General features: G+C 37.7%; 1 protein-coding gene across 5 annotated transcripts in view; it reads right to left on the bottom strand.

Moving 5' to 3' along the window:
* Nucleotides 1-17,334, bottom strand: part of RABGAP1L (RAB GTPase activating protein 1 like) — a 765,564-nt gene that overhangs the window by 321,471 nt on the left and 426,759 nt on the right. For all 5 annotated transcript variants that reach the window (XM_047840293.1, XM_047840290.1, XM_047840291.1 and 2 more), the window contains one exon: nucleotides 2,389-2,502. In XM_047840293.1, coding sequence (XP_047696249.1) covers nucleotides 2,389-2,502 — 114 coding nt within the window. The remainder of the gene's footprint in view (nucleotides 1-2,388; nucleotides 2,503-17,334) is intronic.

Raw genomic sequence — 17,334 nt, 5'->3', positions numbered from 1 at the left:
ATCAACCAGAGAAAAATTGAGGGAAAAGTTTGGCTGAAAATATGCTGAATGCTAGGAGGAAAATGTTCTCCTGTATATCATAGGTCAGACCCTTCTACATAAACTTAAAAACTATATAAATTTTGTTATCATCCTTACATAAGCCAGAAGCTAATTAGCTGACAATTTCAAAATTGGTAGAAAAATTTTTAATAATTACTTTTGCCTTTTACAATCATATAATGAATATACATCTGTAGGGGTGTTCAATGGTTTGTGGCATTTTTAAAACTAGATGATGTATTATTTTCCAGAAGTCAGTATACTCTCAGAGTTTAAGTTATTTATGCATTTCTAGCTCTGACGATATAACCATATAAAAAAAGATTTCTGATCAGTGTTTATCATCCTCCAAATGGCTACACTGGAGAAAAGAGAAAGAGAAGGGAAAGAGATGGGAAGGTAAAGAGAAAGGAAGGGAAAGAGAAAGGAAGGGGAAGGGGAAGGGGAGGGGGAAGGGGAGGGGGAGGGGGAGGGGAAGGGGAAGGGGAAGGGGAAGGGGAAGGGGAAGGGGAAGGGGAAGGGGAAGGGGAAGGGAAGGGAAGGGAAGATAGGAGAGGGCAGAGGGCTAAACTACAAACATGCAAGAAGGGTTTCAATGAAAGCTGTGCCATTTGCAGAATTAGGCCATCCGTCCTACTTGCTAGCACAAGCAGGCAAGGGCTTTTATAAATAACATTTAAAAAAATCAGTAAATATAAAATGACACTGATATATGAACATACTTCTGAATGTCCAACTGGCCCATTTTTACTACTCAATATAAGGACAAATTTAATTATTCAAGAACTGATTACCTAACTTATAAATTAGCCCTTGTACTTGCCTTTTCTCCATATTACTACAAGATTTTCTTGTAGTCCGCCATTCAGCAATAACCTTTATTGGGATGGTAGATGAGGACAATGTGGAGTTTACCCACCACATTTTGTAAGGCATCTTAAATTTGAGGATAAAGGGCAAAACTTTGTTTAATGGACTTTGCAGTTTTTAGCTTTTGGCCTCAATTAGCATTCACTACATGAGTTAACTATATGCAATGATTTAAAAAGTCATTTTGCATTTCTGGTATAACCTTGAAAAATTACCAATCTGATAGCTATTCTCCATTAACAGAAACAGAATCTTTTCTATCCAAGTAGAGCGTATTTACTAAAATTCAGGAAAAGTTTTTCTTTCAGGTTTACTAATAATGAGGGAAAAGGTTTCAAAATGGGACATAAAAACTGCACAAAGATGTATTATGTGGCATAAGTCAGGGTATACTAGTAATATCGGAGACCTCGATAGTATCAAAAAACCACATTGTTTCTTACCCTTATGTATTGTCCAAAAATTGAGACAACTGCCACATTAAATTGTCATAAGGGCAGTCATCGGGACTCCTCTGAGCCTTTACTACAGTAGCCTGAGAGGACCTTTAGTTCCTTTCTCCTTAGCAGCAAAATGAGGTCATAGTGCGCCCCCTCCCTGACAAGCAGGCATGGGACATGCAGCCAAAAAGTCACCTTCAGGACTAAGTACTGAGCAGAGAAAACAAAGGCAGGAAGGAAGGGAGACTGAAGAGACAAACTGACTTTAGTAAAGTCATTTTGGTTTTAGGCTGACCTTTAACCTAAAAGCCAGCAAGTCATAAAAAGGGTCACAAAATCTGACTCAGAAAACCACAGGACCCTATTCCCTCTGGCAGTAAAAGCCAGAAAGGCCAGACACTCTTAAAATTGCTACCTAAGACAATGGAAAAAACTAAGCACCCATGCAAATGATAAAGCCAAAGTTAAAGACTAAGCCCCTTCCTATAAAGGTTAGCTAATTTTAAAACTTAAAACCCAGGGCACCTGGTGGCTTAGTTGGTTAAGCATCCGACTTCGGCTCAGGTCATGATCTCAAGGTTCATGCATTCCGTGCTCTATGCTAACAGCTCAGAGTCTGGAGCCTGCTTCAGATTCTGTGTCTCCCTCTCTCTCTCTGCTCCTCCCCTGCTCATACTCTGTATCTCTCTCTCTCAAAAATAAGTAAACATTTAAAAAGAAAAATTTTTTAAACCACTTAAAACCCTTCATTCGAGGCAAAGAGGATCCTTTTCCTCATCTGGGATGAGAGACTGCTACTTTGTGAAGTAGCTCCTTTCTTACTTCTAGACTTAATAAATCTTCATCCCTTTCTCTAAACTTGCTCTTGAATTCTTTCTCATGTAAAGCCATGAACTCTCTTGGCAAGGGGCTCTGGCTGCCCAGCATCAACATGGCACAGAGCAAATAAAAAATGACAGAAAAAAAATCTGTAAGATGGGTTCCTAAGATATAGTCCTGTAAAATAAGTTTAAAAAAATGAGGTGGAGGGCCCTACCTTGCAAATCTTGTAAAGTGATTCCTGGCCATCTCCTCCAGTATCTTTAAAGTAATCATGTGCAGGAAACGTACGATGAATATCTCGAGTGATAACACTCTCCTGGGCTGAGTCCTAAAAAAGAAAAAAATAGACCTGGTCATTAATTTAAAATTTCTTTTTAATAATGAAAAATAATAGATACGTATGGTAAAAAGAAAATAGTCAAATAGCACAAGAAGAGTATGCTTCCCCCCACTGAAAATACCTGCCTTCCATTCCAGACCCACAGTCCCATTCACCAGCTATAAATGCTACCAACAGTTTCTTTTGTATCCTTTCATCCATCTATCTATAGATGTGTGAACATATGCTCATGTGAGGGGAGGTGAGGGAGGGAAGCTGTATACACACATCTCCATCCTTTGCTTTTTGAAGCACAAATAGAAGAAAACTATCTGCTCCTTTCATGTAATGGGGTAACTTACAGAATATTCCTTATCAGTACATGCAAGTATATTTCAGTGTCTTTCAGAGCAGCTATTAAAAAGAATGAGGTACATCTGGATAAAAATATATGATGGTTTAATATTCTATTAATGATTTTTTTGCATTTTTCTATTTATATTACAAATAATATCACTAAGAACATTTTTATACATACATGTTCAACAATAGATTCCTAGTGGTGGAACTATAGGTCAAAGGGTGTACACATTTTCATTTTTGATGAAGATACTTTCCTTCCAGAGGTGTTGTAACAATACATACTCTAAACACTGGTGGAGAAGATGTTTTTCCATACCTGCCCAATACCACATATTACTAACTTTTCACATTTTTGACCATCTGATAAGTGAAAACTCAGACCACAATAGTTTTAAAAAGTAAAGGTATCAATCTTTTCCCTGATAGGTTAATTATCAACTCACACACTCCAGAGAACAAAAACCCTCAAAACTACTATATTAAGATGACTAAAGATTAATTAGAATAATTAATAATTAGAATAAAATTCTAAGCCTTATAAAAAGTGATTAATCATTCATTTGATTGAATCTGATTCCTAGAAATGTTGTTTTCTCTGTTTAATGTCAAGAAAATAGGATGGAACTACTTCCGGCAACCCTGATGATGAAAATACTTTGCACAATTTAAGAAACACCAATGGCCACCAGTGCAAATTAAGTGTTCTTTAATGTCTTGCTTGCATGAAGATTTGAACAAAACCCCTATTTTAGTTAAAATCAAGAAAGGAAAAAAACGTTTAATACATGAATTACTTTAATGAGTGCTATCTCCCTTTTCTCTCTGTAGCTGAGAAGTATGTAAGAAAGGAAATAGCTGATTAACTGTGAGTTAAGCCAGTGCCTTCTCTTGCTGCCTTTTTTCATTTCGGCTGCTATTTCACACTGAGTGGTAATTAGATCTCATACCATGTAGAGAAAGGACACAAACTGAAATGTTCCAAATTTGCTAGCAAACACCGAAGACACTGCAAATCAGTCCAGAGGAAACTCTGAAGGCTTATTGGAATGTAAGGCTACAGCTGAATAGAAACGAAACTTAAAAAAAAATTACCATACCTTAAGTGTCAGGACACCTAGAAAGTTTATACTTATCAACATAAATGCAGTTTCTAATGACAGAAAATTGTGAGGGCAGGTGGGAGCACACATAAAGGTAACGTACAAAGAGATATGGCTGGTTATGGCAGTGTCTAAGTAGGAGATCCCCTGAGTGGGGGATCTGGTACCAGGTAGAAGAAAAGTTTTCACTGCCCAGGCTTTCCCTAATAGAAAGGTTTTCTTTCCACACAGTAATAGCTTCCCCTTATAAGCTATTTGAAAAGATGACCAATGAAAATGTTACTACTGCCATTGCTGAACTATTTCAGGGGCAAACATGTGCTGAGTGGTTCACAGGATAAGTCTTTTACACTTTTCAAGATGTTAAGGGAGAGAAATAATTGGACTATATTCCCTAGAAACTGCCTACTCATTTGGCATCATACTGTGTTTAAATGGTACCAACAGTCTGATTCAGAGAAAGGGAAATTGATCAAAATTTTCTAGAAAGTAACTATGCATAATATGGAGTAATTTTTTCTACGCACACTTGAATCTTCCTTATTTGTTTCTAAAAATAAATGGGCAAAAATTAAATGAAAGTAAAAATCATCAACTTTTCCTTATGAACCATCCCTTCCTAGGATTACTTTCAAATGCTCTCCACAAATGTGCGTTTCTAGAGCTTTCTTCCAACATACTGCTCTCAGGTGGCTAAGGGAATAACTTCTGGAACTTCACTTAATAAACTAAATAAAATATTTTGCTATATTATTCACTGATCCCTTTCATATAACTGAAGGTCAGAAGGTACATTAGAGTCTTATAAAGAGACTAATACAAATGAAATTATGTACTAGAGAAAATAATCATCTTTTCAAAGCTCAAGCTCACCTCCTCCCAATTACCCATACTGTAGAGAGTAAAAACAGCACACATTTCCAGAATCCACACCTAATCTCCCAAATTCACTCACTTCTTCAACAAAGACTTGAATCAAAGCTCAGTAACACTCAGTAAAAATGAAGATAAAAATGATTTTTCTCTTCAATATTAATTTTCTTTAGATTTATTTCAATTATAGTTGTCAATTTTCATAAGAAGATTTCATAAGAAGGACAAAAAAGAGGCCAAATATTTCGCCATTGAAATACCCAGAGTTAAAAGGTTTCATGCGAAAACTTTTTTTTTAATATGGCTAAAAACATTTTATAGCACAACCAAAACTGATAATGAGGTCGTCTTCTTGGATGGCTCCCATAAGCAGAATCTCCTTAAATCCTGACAGTCATCTTCAGAAAGGAAAGAGGGAAGAAGTCACTCCTTCATGGGCAGCTACTTCACCAATACCCGCAGGTTCACAGCCTGACCCACAATTTATTTCCCCGTAGACGCATCTCCCGTTCTGGTCTTCAGTCCAGTTTGGTGGGCTAGTGGCTTGGAGCCAGATAAACTCACTGGTCCTATTCCTGGCTGCTCCACTTAATACGAATAGGATCCCTAACAAGTTATTCAATCTCACGAAACTTCAGTTTCCTCATCTATAAAATGGGACAATAATACTAAATTTACCTCATTTAGAATAAAATAATGCACGCAAAGTGCTTAGCATGCTGCCTGGTATGAACTCAGTATTCATTAAAGAAACAAATCAAAATAGTAATTGTTAATTATTTCTTCCTCTTTTTCCTTCAGAATCACATTTAACTGTTTAAATACTTTGGTGAACATAACATTTTATACATTTTTATGTGTGCACTTCAAATAATAAACCACTGTTTTTCTTTGGATATCATGAACGTTATGAATAGAGCTTTCAGCACGATGACATTTAAATATATACACTCCCCATTCTGAATTTCCTAGCATGTATCTCGCGTGTCCTAAATTATCCTTGTTTCTATCAATCCATGAATAAGAGCAAAAGTGAACAATCGTTTGCATAAAGTAATGTTTTATCAACTGGTAGACATTCTGACTGCAGCTTTGCATATGACCATGCAATAAAGATGTACACAACTCAGGAGGATGGAAAGGACAGGGTGTGGTAGAAGTTAAATTTGCCAGAGTAGCTACCATTTCCACCACTGCTTCAGAATTTAGCTTGTGAGAACCAGAGAAGGCCTTACGTCGCAGTTCTGGACAGGACAAACGCCACTGTCTCTTCTGCATGCCTTCCTTCTGGACCACTGACGCCAAGCACATAACTGGCAGGCAGAGTTCTTGAGATCATCGATCCTGTCTAAGCCGCAGTCAAGTTGGACCACACACAGAAACTGACTCAGACCAGTAACAGGGAGTAACAGAGAGAGGTTTAGAGGAAAGTCTTAGAAGTTGAGTTTTACTGCCTCCTCACCACCCCACAGCCCTGACACTGCCAACACACCGAAACTAAATTTCTATTTAGTTTACCTACAAAGGATTTTCTTTAATTTCCAAACTGCTACATCAGAAGGCTAAATTATCTTTTTATTTTCAAAACAGATATCATCTCCAGCGTGGTAAATAAAATCCATGGTCCAACAGAGGGTATCATCTGGCTTGTGGAAGATCAATTTAAAATCATCTCTAGGATGTATAAGTAGCTCAATTAACTTTGGACCATTTTAAGTGGATTCAATTTACAGTCTCCATCAAGTGTTTCATATTAGCTGCTCTTCTAGTACTATGGGTATACCTGACATGTGTGCAATCCTTTCAATTCCTATTCCAAGAGAATCATCACTTAACTTGTTTATTGTGAGAAAAAAAATGAATATGGCATTCAAGTGCCAACAAGTATTAGGAGGATAGGTTTGGATGACCATAGACTATAATTTTTTTATAAAACAATTTCTGGGCTGTCAACAACTGGAAAGGTATTTCGCTGCAGATGATTGTTTTCACATGTGACCTTAGCCCCAGATGAAGTGTAAAAGTAATGTCTGATAAAGGAACTCCTTGACTGTGCCTTAATTTGCTACATTTTTACAACTACGACAAGCATCTGTTCTTATTAATCCCTATTGTCAAATCCAAAGTATAACTGCATTTTCACCTTTCATCGACCACAAAATTACTTCAACTTTATAAATACCATGCCAATTTGCTAGTGTTACTAAAAATGCCAATGTAGACCACACCTACTCACAGTTGGCAGATAAATGATTCAGAGCTTAAAAAATATTTGACCTTAGAACGTGCCTTCTATTCTGACTTCACAGGGATCCTCCTTCAGTTCTATGTTGGAGCTAGATCTATGGTAAAACATCACAAACTGGTCGGCTTACATGTCCCCGAAAGCAGATGGGTTTGCAGTGGTGGGTCTGACTTATTTGCCTTGATGTTTGCCAAAAATCCAAAGAGGCAGAGATAAAAGGAGAAAATATGAAAGTGCACTCTGGTTTTAAACATGCTATTGAAATTGTAGGCTAGAGACAGTAACACAAAAAGAATGGATCACTGCCAGGCTTCAGTCCTTGAATATGCGGGTAGGGGGAGTCTTAGCATAAGTGGAATACTATGGAAGCAAAGAAAGAAATATTAACTCAATCATATCTTAAGCAACCCGTTTCCCGGGCATTGAACACACATGCTACCAAATGTCTCAGGATCAAAGCCTGACACAAAGGTCAAAAATATAAGCCATATTCTGGCTTCAACTAGAAAGAAATCTCTTCAGGGAGAAAAGCAACAATGAGAACTAAAGGAAAGGGAAGGAGAGGGGAGAGGAGGGTGCATATCTCTAAGACCAGCCAATATTCATGATAGATACCTTGATCCTGAAGGAAGTGCCAGGACTGCAGTAGGAAATATCTGAATAAAACAAAGCATTCTTTTGGGACTGGGAAACTAAGTAGTACTGTAGCCTGTGGGTACAACCTGGATTTCCCAGAGTTCTTATGAAATTTAGGTCAGAGCCGAGATGACTCTCTATGACAAATACCTGGGGTTACTTTTAGACTCCAAATACACCCACCAAATGCATCTATGACCATATTTGGATATGTCCTCATTTCAGGGTGGCTAACCACTCATTGTCCCAAAATAAAGGTTCAAGTGAGGCACTTGACAGTCTTGCAAACTCATCCAATGAGCAGCGATAAACTCTGCAACTTCTGCTGGAATGAAGCACAATAACTGAACTCCATGGTGTTATTTTTCAAAGCAAGATGCATTTCTAACTTTGCATTATTTTTAAAAATTAGGATTTTTATCAAACCCCTTGATAAAAACTGAAATAAAATAAAAAATTTAAGAGCGCCATATTTACTCCCATTGTATAAAAATAACATTCTTTTATTTTTCCACAAAACTAAAGAACACCTCTGATAACTAGCATTTGATAAAAATGTCTATTTGCACCTAACCTTTAAGTTTTGTAATTTTATTAATTTTGACTATGTGCATACCTAGTTATTGTTTATAGGCTGAATAATTTTTAATAATTTTAGAAAACATTCTACCACTCTGTCAACTGCTTTAAATGCTTCTCTTTGAAACTCTTTGAGCTAAATTACATCTTCTTAAATTGAATGACATAAAAGTTGAAGATACAAAAAAACTGAGCTATTTGTTGCATAGTACAAATTCATTTATGTATTCAACAAGTACTAGTTCTGAGTACCTACTAAGAATTAGGCATTATTTTAGGTGCAGAAGATAACAACTGTTGGCAAGGCAATGCCCTTCCCCTATAGGACTTAAATTCTAGTAGCAGGGAAAAGAGACAAAAAACAAGTACTGGTTAGTTAAAATTACTATCTAAAAAAATAAAACAATGTAAATAGCTAGTGAGGAGAAGACTGATATTTTAGGCAGGGTGGTTTTGACTTTCTGAGGGTAGGTTCAACTGTTTAGAGAAAGAGCATTACAGGCAAAGGGGAAAGCATGTGCAAAAGTTGTGAGGTGGGAGCAGAATGTCAATAGTTCTCTAGACACTTTCTAGAATTTTGCTGACCTTTGTGTGCAGATGTCTTCAATGAATTGCCAAAAATTATTCCAATAGTTTTGTGGATTAACATGGTGACCTCAGAAATTTGTAAGTATAATTCGGATCATTTTTAAAAGATGTCTTAATTCATATGCTTGAATAATATGCTCCTGGTTGCACATGTCTGTATGAAAGTTTACCATTCAAACATCCAACACTTGCCATGTAAAAGACATTGTACTAGGTGACAGGGGATCAAAAAAAAAAATAGGATATAGTCCATAATATCCCTAAATTGCAAGAGATTAAGATCTTGTAAACATAAAATATAGGTGCAAATATCAGTGGAAGGAGACATATTGCTAACAGCCAAATTAAATGATATGGGCAAAGTTATCTATGAGAAGTCAGTAAAGAAAGTGATTAGGGAAGGGTTCAAGTGGTGAAAGGGGCCTTCCCCAGGAGATGACAGGATGGGTTCAAGTCATGATCTCACAGTTGTGGGATTGAGCCCTGTGTTGGCTCCACGCGAACAGCACAGAGCCTGCTTGGGACTCTCTCCCCTCTCTCAGTCCCTCCCCATACACACTCCCTCCCCTCTCTCTCAAAATAAACAAATAAACATTAAAAAAAATAAATTAAGCTAGAGGAAAGACAATGTTAAGAAAATAATAAGAAAAAATATACTTACAATACTGTACTGCATTTATCAAATAAAATCAGTGTATAAATGGACCCACACAGTTGAAATCCATTTTGTTCAAGAGTCAACTGTATAATAATACAAGGGTGGTGTGAGCAGAGGATCCAAAGCAGGAAGGCACTTGGCATGCCCAAGTAATAGGACTCTAATTGTCTATAGAAGGGAATTCACAAAGAGGAAAGTTGAGTGGAATCTAGAATATGGAAAGGTCATCTTGAATGACGATGTTTTTTTTGTTTTTTTTTTTTTAATTTTTTTTTTTCAACGTTTATTTATTTTTGGGACAGAGAGAGACAGAGCATGAACGGGGGAGGGGCAGAGAGAGAGGCAGACACAAAATCGGAAACAGGCTCCAGGCTCTGAGCCATCAGCCCAGAGCCTGACGCGGGGCTCGAACTCACGGACCGCGAGATCGTGACCTGGTTGAAGTCGGACGCTTAACCGACTGCGTCACCCAGGCGCCCCGAATGACGATGTTTTAACTTGGTCTTGTGGACAACAAGGACCATTTCATCTGACTATTTCACTTCATAGCCTTTGTAGTCAGTTTTGTGAACTCTTGTTTCAGTGTGATCTCATCTGCTTTTATTACCTGAAAGAATTAGTGTGTAGTGAAAAATTAACCTCACACAAAAAGAGGGCTGGAGTTACCAGGAGGTGATCTCTAGGCCCTTGGAATATCATGCCAATATCTTTTGGTCACCCAACAGACTAACAATGTGATTTATTATGGGGATTTGGGCCATACAGTATTAGTTCTATCTACAAAGAGACTGAAAACTAAAAGTCAGTCATGTGGGCAGTACGTGAATAAGCTCCTATAAAAACTATGCACATAAGACTCAAGTGAGCTCCCCTAAATGAAGCTGGCAATACTCCATGTGTATCATTACACACTGATGCCAGGAAAGCTATGTTGTCGATGACTCTGTGAGGCAAAGACAAAAAAAAGTTCCATGTTTGCTATTTCTCCTGGACTCTGCCCAATGTACTTCTTCCTTTGGCTGGCTTTAATCTGTATCCTTTAGCTATAATATACTGGCACCATGATTTTAACAGCTTTCACTGAGTTCCTTGAGTGTTTCTAGTGAATTGTTGAACCTGAGGGTGAACCTGAGGGTGATTCTGGTAATACCCTGAACTCACAACTAGTGTCAGAAGTGATGGCACTCTTGTGTGCACTACCCTCCTCTTTAACTTTTTAACTGGTTATATTATAACAGGTTGGCCAGGGGCGCCTGGGTGGCTCAGTCGGTTAAGCATCCGACTTCAGCTCAGGTCATGATCTCACGGTCCGTGAGTTCCAGCCCCGCGTTGGGCTCTGTGCTGACAGCTCAGAGCCTGGAGCCCCTTTCAGATTCTGTCTCCCTCTCTCTCTGCCCCTCCCCTGTTCATACTCTGTCTCTCTCTGTCTCAAAAATAAAATAAAACATTAAAAAAAATTTTATAACAGGTTGGCCATCGATAATTTTGAAGATCTCACTGTGGTATTCTCACCAGTAAATTTTATTTAGTCAAATATATTTATCATTGCCTACCTTTTCCTCTATGACAAAGTATTATTCACAATAAAACAGTTCCTTAATACTGTGTTAATTCAGTTGACTTTTAAAAAACTCTCCTTTAACGTAGAACCCTAAAGTTTAAACATATTGGACCACTACCAACCATTTGACCACTTGTTCACTGAGCTTCCGAAAAATCTCTATGTGATTAGTGAAGTGAAGACCACAGACCACTAAATGAAAAGGAGAACAGACAACTACTGAAGTGGCCTATAATTCACTTACATGAAGGGTCACCTACTTAAAGCCTAGAAGGAGAGTGAGGGTAAATGAACAATAACTGTATCTCTAAGTAAATGCCAACAATGTGTGTATTTTAAAAATCACTTAAGACCAATAAAGTTCCTCATGCTGGGGTATGGATTTTGAAAAAGGCAATTAATTTTTACGTCAAGTCAGGTTATATAACTGCCATTTTTTTTCCTTTTTATAACAGCCCATTTCCATTAACACAAGTTTTTACTCACTATGAGTCGAAGATGCACTGATCACCACACAGTAACAAAAGAAACAGGAAGAGTTAAGAACAGAAAGATTTGTTCCTGAAACACTATGGCAGTTCTAGTTCTCAATTTTAAAGGTTATTTCAATAAATTAAATATTCTAATTCCATCTAGTAAGTGTATAATAAGGCATTTTTTTGTTTTACAAATTCTGATTAATATTGTAGCTTTCTTTTCCAATAATCTACTTTGTTCAATTTTCCCTATTCAAAAGGGTCAATTTCTGTTTCTCCAACAGATATTATGGAAGTAGGAAAAAATTTTTTTGCAGGAAGGCATGTCTGAAGCTTGATTAATCCTTTCTGGAATAAAGCCAAATCATGGGTAGAAACCTAGAGATTTTTATTCTACACTTTTTCCCCCCTTTATATTGATTCAGAAATGAGCATTACTATTCAAAGACTAAGGAGATCTAGGTAAATATATATTCCAGCTCCTCAACATAGTATATTCCTTTTTAGTCTCTTGGCTGATTTTTCGCTTGCGTACTCCTTATCTGCTGGTGCATCCTTAGCCATGTTCTCTGCTCACCGTCCATGTTCTTCCTGGGAATCCTATCCGTTCCTGAGACTTCAACTACCAGCTGTCTACTCTCTCCTTGCTCTTTACTACAGCAGATGCCAAACCTTACTGATTATCAGAATCATCTGAGAATCTATTTTGGAACCCATATCCCCAGATCTCACCTAGATCTGATTTACCAAAATCTCTACAGTACTTCAGGCAAGCCGTATTTTTAACAAATTCTTACACAGCTACAAGCAAAAGTCTACAAATTGTTATTTAGGAACTACTGGTCTAATAGATATTTGTTCCACATCTAAAACTTAACTCAAAAACTCAAATCAGAATTTCCCATATAATCAGGTGCCCTTTTATGTTTTCAGGCTCAATGGAATGAAATTCCATGTCTGAGCTGACATCAAAAAAGGTGTTCTGAAAGCTTTTTTCCTTTTCCTCCCTTAATCAATTGGTCCTTTGGTCTTCCATTCAGCAATATTAATTAACTGGTACCCATGTCTGAATATGCCCATGTAATTACCACCTCTAGGTAGACCATGATCAGTTGTTATTTATCTGTTTCCCTGGTACCTGAGACTCTAGGTGCTTAGTAAATGGGTGCTAAATAAATCAGAACAAAGGAAGCAGGCATGGTAAGAGGATATTCTCTATGATGAAGAGACTCAAGTTTTATAACTTTTTGCTTTGAGTTCTGAATTCTCTTGTAACCTCATTTAATCAAATGCAGTAGCAAAGGGAAATAATCTGCTCCCAAATCAAAGATGATAACAAGGACTCATAGGCTTACAAGCCAAAACTTCACAGCAAAATGCATACCAGAATGTCCTTACTCCCTAGTGAGTAAGGACATCACTACCAAAGATGACACACGGAAATAGTTACAAATGTTATTACAAAAACATCCCAAACAAACCCACAAATGGATCTCCATCTTAAAAAAAGAAATTAGAAATTCTACCACTACTGCAATTGCAAAAATCGTCATAACAAAAAGCTTTAGAGTTTTCTGAGTTTTACCTCATTTTATATGAAGACCAATAAAAGACGAAGATACATTCAAGTGATTCATTATTTTAAAATCAGCCGTTTTACTTTAAAAGTAACAAGAGATCAATCATATAATTAATGTGTTCCAAACCCTACTAGAAGCAAAGTACATTAAATACGATGTTTTAGAAATCTCAAGTGTCCCTCACAGCTTACATGTTAACTCTTTCTCAGTAAAAGAGCTTGAAGTAGTAGACTGAGATCAAGGTTGGGCAAGAAACAGGAAATTCTTTCTTATTCATCGCATCTCAGGATTATAGTATTTAATAGGCTCGGATTCTTTACCAGGTTCTTAATACCATATTAAAGTAAATCAAAGGAAGATACAGGTCCCCTCTTTTACGTTAGGGCCTTTTAGAAGTTATAAATTAAGAAAGAGTAATGCCTTCAATTCTACTTCATAAGATTAGAAGATAATCATGAAATGAGGATTTTTGTTTCTATCTTTTGAACTGGTATCTATTTAGGTTCTATAATACTCACATGAGAAAAATACAGGCATACCAACAGTTTATGGTTGTGGTCTTTCCCTGTTGACATATTAGCCCCTCCCCTTCAATTGATACACGTATTTACTTCTGACTTAAGTACCACAAGGGCCACAGATTTTTCTGCAATTTTCTTGCTAATAGATCTAAGTTACTAGGAGAGGATTTTTAAGTCTAAATTTCTAAAAAGAAAAAAAGAAAACGTAACTGGGTAAACATTAAGAAACCGCAAAAGTAACCCCACTCATTTCTCATTTATTAAGTTGCCATTTGCATACGGTACTTTCACTTGATTCAGTGGCTATGGGGGGCTGAAAGGTCCTTTCCAGGCATTTGTCTGGAACTGCTTCCTTATTTAGACCTCGTTCTACAAAGCTGTCTCATTTTTCCAAAGCTTTAAGTGGTTGATGCCAAGTTACATACACATGACGGTTCCTATGTTGCAGAGTAATTAGGCATAATCGACCACCAGTCACAATATGAAAACAATTAATATTATTCTTTAGACAAACCAAGCATTGTTTAATCAGTTAGGATATGTGTCCTTTTCTGGCACCACCACCACCACCACAGTTCAGGATCCTATCACTTTACGCTTAGACTATTTCAATGGTCTCTAAATTAAATAGAAGCTTTTCTCTACTTCACCCTTTATGGTACTTTTAGGTTAACCTACCTAAAGCACTGCTTTGCTCCTGTGGAGCATTCAAATCCATCTATGGTATGGTCCTACCCACTATCTGGGGAAAAAGCAAAAATTCTTATTCCACTGCATTTGAATCATATCCCATTCCACAAAATTGCACTGTTCTTCCAAGCTTTAATGCTTTTGTGCAAGTTCCTCTGCTTTGTATGGCCCTATTTTAATATTTTCTCCTGTTGAAGTCCTGTCCATTTAAAGGCTCCTATCAGACTTCTTGGGTGGTGCTTTCCTAATGCTCCCAAGTAAAAATAATTCTATCTTCTCTTATAGTCTTATAATTCCAAGTTGTATAAACTTATATAAAACATATTACCAATATTACATATTGCCTTGGAGGTAAGATATATTTTACCTCCTCTCAGCTCCTGGCCACTAGAGATGGTGCCACACAGCAACACATTTAGTACCCCATATATAGTAGGGGCTGAACAGCTACTCGTTGAATAAATGATTTTATGAAAGGACAAAATGGAAAACCAAGGCAGAAAGAGAATAAAAAACGAGCTCATGTTGCTACTTAAGTGGAAGGTGGGTCAGGTCCCATACTGAGCCACAAATGGAAACTAGGTTGGGGCAAATCTTCCTTTCTTAGGCACTCTGGGCTGGCTCCTTGGGGAGAGGGTTTATGAAAACCATAATAAGACAGTTATCTGATGGGGCTATTGCCACAGCCAATGCCACAGTTAACATTTTTACCCACAAAACATAGATGGTTTCATTACTCAAAACCCTGCTTTTCCAGGGATTACTTAAAGGTAACTTGGGAGCAAGTCAGCACATTTTATTTTTTTTAACTTTTTTAACTTTTTTAACTTTTAAATTTTTAATTTTTTTTCCAATATGTGAAATTTATTGTCAAATTGTTTCCATACAACACCCAGTGCTCATCCCAAAAGGTGCCCTCCTCGATACCCATCACCCACCCTCCCCTCCCTCCCACCCCCCATCAACCCTCAGTTTGTTCTCAGTTTTTAAGAGTCTCTTATGCTTTGGCTCTCTCCCTCTCTAACCTCAAGTCAGCACATTTTAGTTCACAATGCTAACTTCCTGATACATAGGAAAGAAAAATCAAAGGAGCCTTTACACAGATTTTAGGATAAACAGAAAGCATACATTTTGCTTCAATCTACCTTCAACCTAGCAAAGGCCTTATGAAGTACAGGGCTGCAATGATCTAAGTAGCCACTGAAGACAGCACTCTTCCAAGTTAGTATTTCTTGCTGGCTATGGTTGTGATACGTTCAAGATCACAGTGGTGAGTGCGCAGTCCTGTAACACGAGGAGGATAGCACAAACCAGAGAACCTGCCACAAATGTAGCAAATTGAGAGCCACAGGGAGAGGAAGGGATTAGTGACTGATTTTTGACTCTTTAAACAACAAAGATGCAGCATTCTGAGCCTGACTATTAGTCAGTAGGACTACCCTTGCCACTAAGGGAGCATCTGCCACTCCTGAAAGGAAATTTCTTCTTCAGAAAGAAATGGAGACAGGATAGGGTGAGTGAGGCCGACTGAGTGCCTGGGCTCTAACCGTGAGAGTAGGTACTGCACCATCATGGTACCACTGTCCTTAGGGACAATCAAGGAAATGTCAGCAAAGTTGGGGGCGGTGGGGGGGGGGGGGGTGGAGAAGACCTGGGTGGGGGTGGGGGTGGAGGGTGGTGGTCAACAATATTTCAAGAGTAAAAGAATTCTTAACTTCTTTGTTTTTTGTTTGCATTTTACTGAAGGATTTAAGCAGGGCAAGTACTACAAGAATCAGGCCCTATAATGTACTCAATTCAATGTGCTCAGCTATACCATACGCTTTAGTCGTCTTGTAATTTTATAATTCCACAAGAGTTAAAAACTACTGTGTTTTCCCTGGCTTTAGGGCTCCCAGACAAAATGTAGGATGCCCAGGTAAACTGCATGGGCTTTAATATTGCATGGGACATACCTATATTTTAAAAAATTAGTTTTTAATTCACATTTAAGTGAGAATCCTGTATTTTTATTTGCTAAATCTGGTAGCAGAGTACTAATATCACAGTACTGGGAAAATAAATTCCCGAGTACCCTTTATATATCATTTTCTTACTTAAGTTGCTTTTAACATTTATTTATTTTTGAGACAGAGAGAGACAGAGCATGAACGGGGGAGGGGCAGAGAGAGAGGGAGACACAGAATCGGAAGCAGGCTCCAGGCTCTGAGCCATCAGCCCAGAGCCCGAAGCGGGGCTCGAACTCACGGACCGCGAGATCATGACCTGAGCTGAAGTCGGACGCTTAACCGACTGAGCCACCCAGGCGCCCCTTAAGTTGCTTTTAAACACTTGGTCTGAAAAATACCTTATTTGATATAAACTAGTCACATCTGACTTCTCAAGCAAGCTATATTAAATTTACTTAATAAAAATGAGCAAATATTAGTTAAATGCCACAGATACCGCTATGAATAGATTCAGAAAGATCTATTCTAAACTATGAAAGACTGAGAGGAAAACGAGGACATCTAGATAACAATGGACAGACACCATTATTAGTGAGAATACCAAGCCTGTGAGGCTCAGTAAAACTGAATTGATGACCTGGAAAATAAGATCAAATTAAGATATAGAAGACTGGTCTGAGGTCCCTGAAGACATGAAGGCAGGGAAAAGATAAAACTTCTTCCCCGAGAATAGAAGACAAAGATGCTGAGAATATTTACTTAGTCAACAACTCTACTCTGCTCAAATGCCAAATAAAGATCAATCAATTAACATTTGAAAGACTTTTCTGGTCAGACAAACAAGTGGCTTCAAAATTAACATAATGGCATAAACCTATTCCCGAGATTTTGGTGCTGTGCTAATAAGCTTTATCAAGGGAGAATTTATTGTTCTGGTATTTACATTGCAATATTAATAGGAAACAGTATCTGGGCACAATGTCGAAGACTTGGTGGGTATGGGGAGGGACAAGCAACCTTTA

This window comes from Prionailurus viverrinus, chromosome F1, assembly GCF_022837055.1.
Source record: "Prionailurus viverrinus isolate Anna chromosome F1, UM_Priviv_1.0, whole genome shotgun sequence".
In the NCBI taxonomy this organism is placed as follows: Eukaryota; Metazoa; Chordata; class Mammalia; order Carnivora; family Felidae; genus Prionailurus; species Prionailurus viverrinus.
The sequence above is the reverse complement of the archived record's forward strand: the minus strand, read 5'-3'. Positions and strand labels throughout refer to the sequence as shown.